This window comes from Ammospiza caudacuta, chromosome 5, assembly GCF_027887145.1.
Source record: "Ammospiza caudacuta isolate bAmmCau1 chromosome 5, bAmmCau1.pri, whole genome shotgun sequence".
Classification (NCBI taxonomy): domain Eukaryota; kingdom Metazoa; phylum Chordata; class Aves; order Passeriformes; family Passerellidae; genus Ammospiza; species Ammospiza caudacuta.
In genome coordinates this window covers 8,381,460-8,396,658 of record NC_080597.1, presented here as the reverse complement: position 1 = coordinate 8,396,658, position 15,199 = coordinate 8,381,460, and the positions used below count along the sequence as shown (strand labels likewise).

Genomic DNA, 15,199 nt, shown 5'->3' with positions numbered 1-15,199 from the left:
TTCTACTGAAAGGCTTCCTGTTTGGTCTCACAGCATGTGAAACAAAGAGGGAAGAAAACAAGCAGGGTGTTTCTGGCAAGATCAGAGCTGGGTTTGTCACGTTACTGAGTGATGGGCAGAGCTGCTCAGGTCACGCATCACGACTGCTCTGCCATGTTTTCTACATCCCTAATTCTGAAAGACACTTAAACATCTGCATAACATTTGAAATATGTGTCTAATTACAAGACATGGTTTACATCTGAAAGTGGACTGTGTAACACTAATTCTAACCCAAAATAATCCATTTCCAGTATGATCATGTTATAAAGTCCAACCACAAGGTTGGCAGACTATAGTTCTGAACATTTGACCTGGGGTTTTTCTTCCCCCACAAAATCCAGGAAAGTGAACAGGTAAGGATTCAAATTCAACAAAAATCCCCAAACTTAGGGCTTGGTTTTATCACTATCTTTCAGGACAAACTGCAGCACAGACCTTCAGATATAGAGGGTGGATGATGGGGATGGGTGGGCAGGACAGGACATGGACAACACAACATGAACTCTCACATCCTCCCCATCTCTACTTCAGTGAGACTCAACCTCTCTTAATAGTCTTGTGTGTGTGTGCAACATTTTTAGCAATTGCTGGGTGCCTGGTTGCAGGGTCTAAAGAATAAACCTAAAACCATGCATTAAGGTTCAAGATATAGGTGCTTAGAATGCAATTCTGAAAACAATTGTGCTGTACACTGAAATATGGTACTTGATTATCTTCAGTGTTTTCACCCCATCCTGAACTGACACAATGCTAAACAGACCCAATTAGTTAAATAAAAAAAAGCAACACTCGGTCTAGCAAAGTCGTTCATTATAATATTTATTCTATGAAACAATGCTGAAAATAGAAGATTAAAAAATGTTCCATGCATTTCATAAAATACAGAGAAAGACACTGTCATAAACAAAATAGAATAAGCAAGCCAAACACTCTCTGAAAACCCCAGGAGCTCAACTCTCCACATTGCATCATGAGAATACAAAAAGCATATCCAGGAGAAAGAGCAGTCTGAGGAAAGTGGCAGGTTATCTCTCAATAACTGGGATGAGTACGTCTTGGTCATTAACCCACAAGAGTTTTGCCACAACCTTTCTTACTACAAAACCAAACTGATTCCACTTGCTCTCCTTGCTACCAGTTCCTGGCAATGTCTTTGGCTGGGAAACCAGGACAGCATAGCAGAATTCACATTAAGCTGCTGTCCAGAGAGGTACTAGGGCCCAAAATGTAGGCAGCTATGGAAAGGTATCAGGGCACAGTGGGTGAGAGGGAATGGCAGCTGTTCCTCTGCTGGAAGCAGGCTGCAGGGACATGCCTTGACTGTCTTCCCAGGAGCACAGTGTGTGGAAAATGCACCTGCTGGAAGAAGGATGGGCAGAAGTGATGCCCTAGGGTGACTTTATGATGCTTGGAGCCCCAGCTGTCTGTTCTGTTTATGCTGGATATTAAGTTCTGCACCTTTAAGACTGGTTCTGAGAGCAAAGGGCAGGAGAAGAAGAGCACAGCTTGTTTGCAGAAACTGCACTTGCTCCTCTGCATTGTCTCTCACAGACTGTGTTATCTGCAGCAAGAACAGCAGGACAGAGCTCTCCTTTGCCTTTAGTCAGCTTTTTTAGCTAGCCGAGGCAGAGAAGTTCACCACACTGTGGCATTTCTTTTTCTTGGAACTCATTGGCCCTGCTCTGGACTGAAAACCCAGAAAAACACCAGGAGCTCATGTCTGTAGCCCACCAGGGCCTGGGATGCAGCATTTTCCAGTGCAGGAGGAGAGACTGAGCAAGCCTACCACACCCCATGAAAAGGATTTTCTGAATTTGCCATCTCTTCAGAACAGGGAGAGGTTTGTTTAATATTATTCATTTTTTATGCTTGTGAATACTTTGCTTGTTAAACAAACAGACTTTTTCCACTTTTTTCTGCAAGGAAATCTTGAGGGGAGGGGTTGCTTGAATCTGCTTTCTAAAGGGATCCATTTGGAAGTTTCCTCCCAAATTTGCCCTAAACCAGGACAAGCAGGAAATGTATCTAGTATCTCTTTAAGAATCCCAGTCACACAAAAGACATGCTGCATTAAAGATGGATGACAAGAGCAGCAACAAGAGCTGCATTTAGGTTACAAATGACATTGCTATCAATCTTACTGAAACATTTTGATCCAGCTCCTTCTCCTCAACCTACAATAGTGGGTTTGGCTTTAGCAAAGCTGTTACAAGATCCTTCTCTTGATTTTCTTTTACAGAACCTCCCACACTCCCACAACAGTTAACAACCACATAACCACCAAACACAAAGCCAGCCTAATTCCGGGCTCTGACATAAAAGCAGCCTCACTCTTGTGCTGGGAACACCCCAAAGCTGCCATAGCTGTATTTGGGGAGCGCAGGGTAGAGAAAGGAAGAACAAGGCTCCACTTACACCAACATCTGCTGCTCCAAAAGCCCCACCCACAAAGCCTTAGGAGCACCATAATCAAAGAATTTCATGTGGGGAGGAGCAAAGAGAAGAGAACAGACTGGGATCCTTCCCCCTGCACCTGGGGATGCAGCCACTCTTCAGAACAGCATTCTTCCTCCTGCCAGCTCCCAAGCCAACTCTGCTGCAGCATGGAAGGTTCTGCATCAGCCTCCTGAGAATGAAGAACAGGGGGAGAAGATTGTTATGGTTGGAAGAGTGGTTTTCATGTTGATCATGAAAAACATAAAGCTAGAAACTCCTGTTTTTTAAAAAAATTCAGTGAAGTGTAATTTAGCCGGTAGCACAAACTATTAAAAAATTAGAAGTAAGATCTAGAATTGCCCATGCTATACCTTAATTCTCTCCCTTTGCATATATATATATATCAGGAATATGACTTTATATCTTCTCACTTTCCAATTCCCAGAAGAAACCTATTCCATTCCCTGCACAAGCACAAAGGAGTCAGAAAGAAGACTCCATAGAAAATCCCACGTCCAGCATTTCTCTCTTGGAGTGCTTGCAGCTAGAATAATGTTTTCTTGGTAAAGTTTTTAAAGTTCAATTATGTTTAATGTGCTCCATTTAGCTTGCATTAAAAAAAAAACAGAAAATGCTGTAAGAAATTAAGGTCTTCACAGGTCTCCACAGGCTTTGGTGAAACACAGAGTCTTTTAAAATAATTGCCCAGCTTCCTCTATAGTGGAATTTCTGTGTTGTCCATGTAAACATTACACAGAGTCTTTGTACCACCCACTAAGCTCTTTGTTTCAATCAACTATTTCTTCCCAAAAGCACATCCTTATGTTTCTTCCTACACCACAGCCATCCTCCTACACCACAAAAGATGTAACAAAACAGGAATTAATCACAGGCTGGATACTTACAGGGATTGCTGCTGTTTGCCTCTGTCTTTGCAGCCTTGGCAAGTTTGGTTGAGTTCTGCTGTGCTTTGCCTTGCTCCTCTCCAGTTAGCAGGGCTTTTATTTCCGAGGGGATTTTCCCTTGGTCCATGGCCACGCACCACTGCTTGTACTGAAATATGCAAACACATTAGGCCTTAGCAAAGTGCCAGGATCACATTAGCAGACAAACCAGGGCTGGAATCTTTACCTTCCTGTCCATTCATGGAAGGTCTGAACGTACTGAGCTGAAGCCTCTTACGAAACTGCAGAGCCCTAATGAGCTGAGCACGTGGCCAAGGCTGCATACCTGGCCTCAGCAAAGCCTCTTTCAGTCAATAAACTGCTGCTCAGAGGCAGCCCCAGACAGAATGCTGTAATTATTAAACAACATGGAACACTCTGTGCAATTTCTCGCTGCTGGCATGCGAGAATACCGTTCCAGTTCATGGCCTATTAAAAACAAATATTTCACATGACTCTGGGGCTCACGGACTACTGAGAGGTCCTTTCCAACTGCACAAGGCACAGTGGAAGCACATGTACCTTATTCCTACTTCCCTCATCTTAAATCCTTCATTGCCAAACCCTGAAGCACATCAAAAAACTGTGGAGAGTTGGCTGGCTTTTCACCTGATCATAAACCTGCTGACTTGTAGTGATCAGCCCTGCCCATTCAAACAAACCTAAAGTCAGGTCAATGCAGCATTCTCAGCATTGGTGATGTTTCAATGACACCACTGTGTTGTCACTATAGGACGTGAAAGAACACAAGCACACACCGCAGTTCTCAAGGTGAAGAAAAAAAAAGAAGTTTATTTTCTGACTCCAACATTTATAGTTTTCTGAGAGTGACAGTGGATTGGAGGGTGACAGTGCCACCTCTCCAATGACACTGGACAGACCAACAGTCCATCAGCTTTCTCCTCCTCCATGAAGGAATGCAAAACAATGAGTTACTTACAGAAAGTGTGTGAGAAAGTTCTCTACAAGAATGTCGGCATCAGAAGGCTTAGAAAATCTTAAAAAAACAGGGCAACACTGTGTCTGTATTTCCAGCCGAAACATTCTCTTTGGTTAATGCTGCTCATTTGGCCAAGACCCCAATCTTACACATCCTGGAACCACCTACAAAGAGAGCATGTTGCAAGAATCCTCCTCACCAGCAGAGAAGCAATGGCACTCTGTGGATATATGCTTGCCCTTTGATATTTCAACACCTCTTCTCACAATCTACCTCTGTCAAAAGTGTTTCAAAAGCAGACATTTCAAAGCCAACACACTCAAATATAATGGCACTTCCTTTGCTTGCTTCCAGTTCAGAACCAGCAGATAACTTGTGACATGAGTTTGTATTCTACACACCAAAGCAGGCAAACAGCTGGATGCATCTGATGTTTTGATACCTCCTGGCCAGCCAAATGCCACTGTCAGTCACTGTGGTCCCGAGAACAAGTGTTCATGACACAGGTCCCAGACAATACTGAGGGTTAGGTTAAATGATAGCTCCTTACCATTTCAAGCTCTTCTCTGAGAGCACAGATGGCTCTCTCTCTGCTTGAAACCAGCTCTTCCAGGTACTGGTACCTCAGCTTCTTCCTGGCTCTGCACTCTCTTGCACTCTGACGACTTCTTTCAAGTTTTGCCTTCAAGTCTATTTTGGCTGGTTTACGACCTCGTTTGCCTGGTTTCTTTACCTTGCCTCCAACCACCTGGAAAGGAAAGGCACAGTAAAGATCCTGTTCTGCAAAGGTAGTGCTGGAACCATGAGACAGTAAATATTAGGAATCTCAAGTACAAAATCTTGCATATCCATCCCGGAGCAACAGAGGAAATAAGAATGCTGAGCTCTGAAGTTTTCAGGATTCTCTCCAGTGGCTCTATTTCTCTCTCATACTGGGGAGCCCAGAACTCAATACACTATTTCAGGTATCTATGAGGGCATCTGGTTATTGAGGAGGCATAATCAGCTTGCAGTGAAATTGTTTTCATATCACCAACAGCTGGTGCTCTAGCAGGTCTGGAAATGTAACTCTCCCTTGCAGAAATGTAACTCTCTAGTTTCTTGCCCTATGGAATGCAGGTTTTGCAATCACCTTCCCCTCTTCTTTGTAGCTCCTTTTTTACAGGTCTGAGAGCTTCTGCTGCTACAAATAAAAATTTAAAAAAATAAAATAAACCCAGGTTTACTCTGCATTTCCCCACTCAAATATTTCATTCTTAACATGGGGGCATGGCACAAGAAAATCTTAAATATGGTCTGCAGATTAGTTCACTGGTCATTGGGCAGTATCACCTAGTAAACATTACATCAGCCACACACTCCAGCTCCCTCTGAAGTGAGAATTTCTCTTTATTTGCATTCTGACCACACTGTTTGACTAGAGGGGGTGTGGAGAAATACACCTAACACACACACCTACATACAAGAATTTCACTGCTGCCTTAGTATTTCACCATCCTGCACACAGACAGACTTTTTCTAACAGGCAGTGTTTAAAATATCAGAGTTCATCATTTTTAAAAAAGCACTTTTACTGTGAAAAGCTACAAACAAGTAATTTTTAACATTCAAAGAAGTCACTTGTTCTGCAAACTTAGCAAGCTGCAATAAAAACAATAACATAGTGAGTTGACGTGCCAGAATGAAGAGGGAAAAAAAGGATTATACAATTGAGCCTATTCTTTCTTTGGAAAGTGAGTCAACAATCACATGCCAACATAATCCTACCCTCTCTGTATTGTCCCTCCTGATTTATTCAGGAGTAGCTGCCTACCATAAGCAAATGAAAGAACAGAAAGTACTTAATGGACATCTGTATAATGAAACAAACACAATACATTCAGAAGAGCACAGGGAAAAAAAAAACTAAGCTCTTTTACATTTGAACTGCTGAATACAGTTTAAATTCTTTACTTCATCAAGGTGCTCCCCATAAGATTTTCTAGCTCAAAAAAATGAATGTAGTTCAAAAATAAAAGTAACCAGATGTGGCCAAGGCAGGGGGCAGGAGCTCTAAGGAAGGGAAAGTGACTGTGCCTTTTCAGGCATGGCAAGGTCTGTCCTCTCATGGAAACATTCTCCTGGTTGTGGATGGTGTGATCCACATGCCCAGCTCAGCAGAAGGTGAAACTATACAGAATTTTCTCAGGTGGGGCTGTAGGCACTCACAATTTGCTCTCTATTATTACTCACACTTGGAAGATTGGTGGATATTACATTATACACACTACAGCCAAAGTACTTCAGTTCTCAAAGACTTTTAGCACCTGAGGCTTTTTCTGTGCTAATGCAATGTATTTCAAAGCAAATCTCTGAATTCAAGAGCTAGATAAGGTCTTGTAGAAACACACTGCAGCTCTCTCAAAAAGCCCTGGCCACTCTGGGTTCTGACCCTCTAGAACTAGAGTGAGCTGCCACTCAAGGCTGGGGCCCCAGCACACACCACACTCCTATGAGAACAAAAAGTACACATCACCCTGAAAAGGCAGCAATTACAAGCAATTTATTCAAATCCTGCATTCTTGTCAGTTTTTCCTCACCAATATTTAGAAGCTCCTGCTGTAACTTTAAGCAACCCAGCTGAGAAAAAAGGCCTGAGAAATCCTTTGCCCCCATACAGCATTCCCATATCTCCCTGGCTTCTAGTCCTGTTTGCCTGCTCAGTTTCTGTGCTGATGTGACAGAAAGAAGACAAAGCAGAAGTGATAGTTGATACTGAACATGGCAACAGACCAAGCAAACATTTTTTGTCCTTTTGTATTCCTCTGCAGTTTATAAAATATGTGATCTATTAGCATTCAGCAGTTGAGATTTGGGGTTTTTTCAGGGAGTCATAAGCAATCAAGACTCAGAACAACATTAATCATAAAAATTTTCATAGATATATTAACAAAGGCATGCGTCAGTTAGAGATCTGACCAAGCTCCCATTTCAGTTCACTCAGAAAACAGAAGAACATAACTCTTTTCTCAGGCACATGGTGTGGTTCTTGGGGTGTCCTGCACAGGGCAGGAGTTGGACACGATGATCCCAATTGGTCCCTTCCAACTCAGCCTATTCTGTGACTCCACAATTTCCTCTTAATACCCTCCTTAGCCCATAACCTCATTCTTGCCTCCCATCAGTGCTCAGGCACAAAGTTATTTGACCTGGAATTGGAAATAGCTGCAATTACTTGACCTGATATAGAAAATTCCTCAGACTTCTGGGTTTTTTTACTAGAAGCCTGCAGCAGATCTCTCCAAAATGAACAGCAGAGGGGTCCTCCACAGGAAGGAGGTGCACATACAATAGACTACACTGTATCAGCTCCTCACTCACAACCCTGAGGAGCTGAGCCCCTCAGATAGAAGACCGGGGTAGAGTTGGCCTCATCATGAGATTTGCAAGTTTGAATCAATTTAGCAGATTAAAGCAACAGCAGCCCAGGCAATGCTGATCACACTGACCAGGTCAGCATCTCCCAGAAGCTCTGAGTTTATTTACCAATGAACAAGCAGCTCCATCAACCAGTACTTGAGATCCATCTCAGGCAGACTCTGCATTGCATTTGCAGCTGAAGGTAAAGGTCTGCAGAACTTAATGCAGCATGAAACTGGTGATCATCTACACAATTTATATAAAACTATAAAAATTATTTGTTAGAAATAAAACCTAAGTGCTGTGTTACAGTAGAGGGAATCTATTCCCACTTGCAAACATTTTTATAAAATCAGAAAGTAAATGAAGCCAGTCACAAGTCTCCTAACAAAGATGAAGTTTTCTGATCTTCCAATTCAAAGCATACCACTCACAGTAGCAGTACAAAACCCAGCTAGAGAGCATGCTTGTTATTCCTCCATTTCATGACATTTTATATGCCCAACACAATTCTTTTACTTTCACTGGCAGACAAACTGCATCCGATAATGATCCAAAAATGTAAGATACTATTTAGTGAGCAAACACAATCTAAGTCTGAAGCAGATGTGTCAACAGAAATTAATCCTGAAACTCTCACCATACAAAGTGCTTCATGTCTTAAGAATGCCACGTTCAGCACAGAGGCATCAAGAATACTGTCTGTCTTTGCTGCAAGGTCTGTTTTAAAAAAGCATGAGCTAGGGATAAATAAAGTTTTCACAAAGAGTTATGCAGGCACCCAGATGGGTAAGTGCTAAAGTTCAGGGCAGCAGGCACTCAGATGCCACCTTGCCACAGGTGACAGCCCTGCTCTTCCCCAAGGAAGGACCTACAGCCTCACACAGGAATTGTGTCCACCACTGGGCCCTACACATCCTCTCAGTTCTCATGAACCGAAATCAGGCACTTTTCTAAACACGTCTCTGTTAGAATTCAGGGAGTTCTGTTAGAGCTCAGGGATGGTCAGCTAACTCTACCATGTGTATCCTCCCAGCCCACTGTAACAATGAAATAAAATAAAACTGTTTAGAGACTTTAATCTCCTCCATTTTTTATGGCTCCTCGCAAATATGAGATGTGTCATCTGAGCAATGCTGAGCAGGAGCTTTTTCAAACATGTAATGATTTGAAATTGCTCCTATCAAACTATAACCAAAGCTGTTAAGGTTTTATATTTCCAAGCAAGCAGTAATGAGAATGCTTTATGTTTAATTGTAATAAATGGATAGTGGGATGTTAGTTCTCAAGAATGTTGAATGTATGTTATAAGGATGAAAGAAGTTTTGCTAAGACCTGTGTGGAAATCAGCCCAGCTCCTTGGGTGTAGCCCTTTGCTGAGAGCCTTCCCCTGCTGGAACAGCATGTGTTCCCTTGGAAAGGAAAGCTGCATGAACACCAGAGCAAGAAATCAACACTTGCTGGATCCACAAATATATTATATAATATATTTTCTGTGCAAGACAAGAATATTTGTAATAAAAGACAGCAATCCCAACCTTTTTTGGTGTTGGTCTGGTTTTTGTTTGCTTGGTTTTAACTTCACTGGAATAACAAAATTGACATTACAAACTTTTGTTTCTCATTTCTGGACATAAACTGAGAAGTTAATTACTAAAATAACTATTTTCAGTGTCCCCTACAAAAAACTCTGTAATTAATACAAAAGATTGCAGTTAGCTGTATAAAACTGTATTTTAATGTTGACCAACAAGTTACCAACTTCTTACCCTAGTCCCTACTCTCTGCTTCCCAATGCATATAACAAATACATAATATGTTATATGTAGCCTTGTAAAATAATCAAGAAATTTCACCTATAAAGGCTGAAGCCACCACAACACAGCCTCTCCTTTTTCCTCTGTCCAAAGACTTCAGAGATGCACAACTGATGTTTTAACATGAATTAACTGCAAGTAACAGCTCCATCACTAAATTCTTTCCCTTCCACACCCAATAGATAAATCACAGCAAGAAGTGAGGCCAGTACCTGAACAACCCTTAGGTTAAAAGCAGTTCTATAGAAGAAAAGGAGGTCATATTTTGGGTGGGTGTTCTTTGGGGTTGTTTGTTTGTTTGGGGTTTTGTTTGTTTTTTGGTTTTTTTTGTGTGTGTGTGAATATTTTAAGAACATCCTTCTGAAATGAAACATGAAATTCTTCTAGATCTGATGCTAAGATATTCTACCTCTCCCTTTATTTCTTGCTATTTCCTTCCAATTTTGAGGAATGTGTTGACAAGAACCATTCTTCTAATGTCCTCTTAAATCAGACAAGAAGCTAAATTAAAATGCACTATGAATTAGGGAAAACTCTGCAGCCTGCAAGCTCAGTTCTAAATTCCTTGTGTCAATTAGATGAAAGAAACACTGAACTTGGCTGCAGGGAGTTATAGAATGGTCACTACACTACCAACACAATTTAGTTGGTTGAGTTTTTGCAGGGAAAGTCCTTTCACAGGCCAACCCCCTCAGCAAGGAGGAAAGTGGAATTTTTAGGAGATTTCAAGGACATGCTGACTCCAGTGTAATCACAGTGGCCATAAAATGAGTAATGAATAAATAAATAGTGCTTGCCTCATCCTGACACAACAACCTGCAATGGGAAGAGCCCTCCTAAGGGAAATGGCATCTCTTGAATGGAGTCACCAACTCCTCAAGGTGACCTGCAGCCTCATGAATGATAAAAACTGTACTTGGGAGTGAAGATAGCAAGAAGAGTGAATATTCCACTCTGTTGCTTTTTCTTATTCAACTCAACATCAATTTTAAAAAAGAAAAAAAAAAGACCAAAGATTCAACTTACTGACTGGGTAAATAGATTTATTTTATTTAGTAAATGTGTCAAAAAATGTTTCAGGGGAAAAAAAAAAAGGCATGCTATCATGACTCCACATGACATAATGGCAGACCAAAAATTATTTTTAAATGAAAATTCGGAAGTTGGGTAATAAAAAGAGCCTAATTCAGAGAAGGACATAAAAAGAAATAAAAATCAGATAATGTTCATGAACTATATACACCTCCAGAACTAAATCTTCTGGATCTTCTAAACTACTGCCCAAATTACACAAACATTCATGGAGTTCCCAGAGTTGTGAGACATCAGTGATGCAGATTTCCCCCAACCTCCTTCACAGCTTTCAGGTAAGGCCTTAATAAAATAAAATAGCATACATGTTAAAACAGCAGATCACCACAAACCTTTCAGAGCCTTGCAACCCATTCTGTGGATTGTGGATTACCAAATTACTGATCACTTCTAAATTTCTTTATTCCTTAAGAAATTGTGTCAAGCATTTTTTCTTGCTTTGAATTAAAGCAGATCTTCATAGGCTGTGTAATTTTGTTCCAGTAAAAACCCCGTGGATAAGGCTTAACCAGCACTGAAGGGAGCTGAAACACCCAGCCTCAGCTGGATCTGGGCTGCAGTGAGCAGGCACGGCTGCTGTCCCTACAGGCTCTGCTTTAGGAACACTCTAAGTAGGAGGGTGGAGGAAGATCTGTTCCTTGGGCACCTCCTCATGGTCATCTTCACTCAGCTGGAACCCCACACCGTCAGGGATGCCACTGTGCTGCTCTCATGAAATTCTTCCAATGCTGGAAGAATCCAGGTTCCAGCAGCCAGTATGAGGCTGCAATCCACGCTGCTGCCCTCGACCTCACCATTTGTGCACACCATTTGGGACACTTTAAGCAGGAGGATGGAGGAAGATCCATTCCTTGGGCACCTTCTCATGTTCATCTTCGCTCAGCTGGCACCCCACACCTTCAGGGATGCCACTGTGCTGCTCTCATGAAATTCTTCTAATGCTGGAAGACTCCAAGCTCCAGCACCCAGTACAAGGCTGCAGCCCACGCTGCTGCCCTCGTACCTCACCATTTGTGCTATTTATAATCAATCCAGGCTGCTGCTGGGAGCATGAGGCTCTGCACCACACCACACTGCTGGTACCCAGCCTTTGTCCATGCCTGGAGGTTTAAGGAATCGCCAGAAGCAGCATCGAAGCGCTGCAAGCAAGAACTAAGCGGGCAACCCTTCCTTGCTATCAGCTGCGGGAAGCAGAGCTGGCCAAGAGCAGATTTCAGAAGGGTCCCTGCACCAAGAGCCTCACCGGCTGCCCCCAGCGCCAGCAGGCCCTTACCTTGCTGTCATCCATGTGTGCCGCCAGCCCCGATCCGCCTCGCCGCAGCCCCTGCTCGAGGAGCAGACGGAGCCGCCCGCCCGCAGCCCCGGCAGACACCAGCGCTCAAAGAGCCTCAGGGCCGCCCGCCGCCGCCATCGCCCGCTGCCATCTTTGTTTACAGAACAGCGGAGCGGTGGCGCCGGCAGAGCGGTGCACGCTGGGAATTATAGTCTTGTTCGGCCCCCGTCGCTATTGGCCGCCGCCCTGGCGGGGACAGAATAAACTACAACTCCCAGCAGGCCAGCCAAGGAGTGGCGCGGTGATTTGTCCTCGCCTCCCCGAGCGAGCGAACTACATTTCCCAGGAGGCTCCGGGCGCTCTGCCGCCTCACCCCGCAACAACTGAATTTGTTGTTTTGTTGGTGTTTGTTTGTTTGTTTGTGTTTTTTCTATCGCTCGCACCATTCCACGGCTGTTCTGCTGCAGCCGCAATGGCTCCGGAAAGATGACCAGGGGCTGGTGGGGTCAGGGCTGCCGGCTCCCACCCTAGCACGGGCTAGATGCAAAAAACCCAAACCCATAACACAACAAATTTAAGTTTTCTGCTGGTTTTTGCCTTGCTTTGCCCTAAGAGTTCTTGAAGACAGAGCCGAATTTTCCAGGCCACCTGCACACTACTGAGCCTGTAATTCCTGGAGAATACCCAGTTCCCCCCATTTCCATGTGGGCGCAGGGCTCATGCGGAATCCCTGAGGTAAACCCCGGCCATCCTCCCATGTCCGTGCCCCCAAATGAGCTCTGTGCTTGCTGGAAGGACACAGGTATGTGAAAAACGCCAATCACTTGTTTTTAAAAGTTTAATAGTAATAAAATGGTTATAAGAATAGTACAATAATACAATACAATTAGAGTAATTATAATTTGGACAATTTGAATTAGGACAATATGAGACAATAGAGACAAAGAGTTGCGGACATCCGGGTACCTTCTTCTGGGCAGCATAAGCCCAAAAAAGGACCCCCATTAACAAAGGATTAACCCTTAAAAACAACAGCCTGTTGCATGTTCATACATCTCATACATGATGTATAAATTCCATTCAAACACAGGATTCTGTCTGGTCATCTTCAGCTTCTTCCTCCTAATCCTAATGGTGTCATCCTACCCAAGCAAGGCGGGAAGTTGTTCGTTTCTCCTGATAATGGAGCAATAAATTCTCTTTCTCTGAAAGATTTAGGTGTCCTGTGGCTGCTACCTCAGTGTGAGTCCTTTCTTTAGAAAAAGAAATATCCTACCTAGCATAGTTTCTATTTTAACATTTTGTTATAACCTAAAACTATATTTAACACATTATTTAAGAGAATTAATACAGCATTACTTTCTAACACAACACATACAATATTAATTTTAATATTTGTGAAAAGCCAATCATAAAATATGCATTTTTCACAGGTACCCCAGTACACAATGCTCTTCAGTACGGCCCACATTTCAAGCTGGTGGTGAAACCTGAAGCTTGGCGTGTTTCATGTTGCTGCATGTTTCTTTTTATTCATGCAAGAGTTTCCCATGACTTAATCTCTTTTACATGCAATTGTTAGGGCTGAAGGCTTTGTCATGGGATTTTCCCCCTGAATCACAGACCTTCCTCTTGGAGGGATATGCTTGCTAGATGGCAGAGACAAAGCACTTTCTAAAGCTTTTTTTTTTATAACTATAACTTATATGTTGTCAAATACAAGGCAGTTTGCACACTGCTTGTCCAAAAAACAATGAATCAGTTCTGGTAACTCTCCTTTGAAATAATAGTAGTAAAAAAGCAGGGATGATCAACGTGTCAAACATCAACTAATAAAGTGGAAGGAATGGCTTGCTATGAGCTTGTCTTCTGTGATCCCACCCCCATCTTTACCTTCAAATTCTTCCAGAGGGTGGTGAGGCGCCTCCTCCTGCCTTTGGCACTGTCCTCGGGCCATAAAGCTGCCTTTAAAAGCCAGCTGGGGGTTTCCCGGGTGAAGGGAAATATTGAGTGGCAGAGAGCCAACATAACTCACTTAGGCAACTCTCTGTTGCAACATGAGTGGAGGAAGGAGATTAGACAGAGCCCTGGTGCTGATTCAGAAAGGCCAGAATCCTTTTAACCAGCAAATTAAAGTTGTAGCTGCATCTTTTCTTCCCACTCGATTGCCCCACACTGCCCATCCTGCTTTATGGCAGGTGAGAGGCAGAGCTCCCAGCTTCTGGATAAAGCACAAGTTCCCTGCCTCAGCACTTAAGGGGATCTGTATGTTAGCAGGGAACAACTCAAACTAAGCACTGCATTCTGCTTTTCCACTCTGCCTCTGCTGTCCTCCTGGGTGAATTCAGACTTGTGAGTTGAGTGGGAGTCTGTCAGAAAGAACAATTGTGAATGGAACTGGATATTATTTATATGTAGATATGCACAGAGAGAGGATAAGATTATGACATTTTAAACTGATTTTAGCTGTTTAAACATTTAAACCACAGTGATGTTCACCAAGGAAATCCTACCTTGTGTTACATTCAGTGTCACAAAGTGTTTTGCGCAATAACTATTGGCAGGTCCCTGATGGAATTAGTAATATTTGTTAAAAGAAGAGCTGTGCTTCTGAGATCCAGAGAGACTTTGAGGAAGATAAATAAAGTGAGTTCAGCAATCAGGCAATAGCTTAAAAATCATTGCTTATGTCAGTGTGACTAAAAAAAAGGGATATAACTCACAGGGTGATTTTGCACCATGTGCTCGTATTTCAACACATCCCAACCAGGCATTTATTCTCCCCAGATCTGTAAATGTGTTAATTCAGGCAATTCAAAATCTGTTCCTCTGAAATCCTGCCTGAAATAAAAATAAATCTTGCAATCTTTTGGTATCAAGCATTTTGCTGAAATTACTCCACTGTACGTTTGTGGAGTCTTTAGAGATTCAGAGCCTTTGAGATGAGTTCATTTATAGATGTGCAGGCAAAGATAAAGTTAAGATATTCTCTTGCTTGTTTTCCAAATGTACTGAGATGTTAATTGCTTTAATAGAGATGCTAACTCCTTTGCCACTGGGCAAAGACAGTGCAAGAACAGCCTGTCTTTCAATCCCTTGGTGTTTGGGGTTTTTTTTGTGGAACTGATAGAGAAATTGCACTTTTCTGCATTCTTTAATATGATACCCAAGAAATGTTTCTGGAAATAGAAGAAATTCTGTCTTTCAATTTCTGTCTTTCAATTTCAACTCTGTTCACACTGAGGCAGAGAACACC

General features: G+C 42.6%; 1 protein-coding gene across 1 annotated transcript; it reads right to left on the bottom strand.

Annotated features, from left to right (window-relative positions):
- Positions 1–837: 837 nt before the first annotated feature.
- On the bottom strand, positions 838–12,135 carry CREBL2 (cAMP responsive element binding protein like 2). The gene is made up of 4 exons (XM_058804903.1): positions 11,944–12,135; positions 4,913–5,110; positions 3,384–3,531; positions 838–2,668 (listed from the first exon to the last, which is right to left on the bottom strand). Coding segments are annotated over exons 1-4 (363 nt in total). The 5' UTR covers positions 11,959–12,135; the 3' UTR covers positions 838–2,666.
- Between the last annotated feature and the right edge of the window lie 3,064 nt (positions 12,136–15,199).

Excerpts from the sequence above, each read along its gene's own strand:
- CREBL2 (XM_058804903.1), bottom strand. Across the intron at positions 3,532-4,912 it reads TCAGAGAAGAGCTTGAAATG|TACAAGCAGTGGTGCGTGGC; the intron begins GTAAGGAGCTAT and ends TGCATATTTCAG.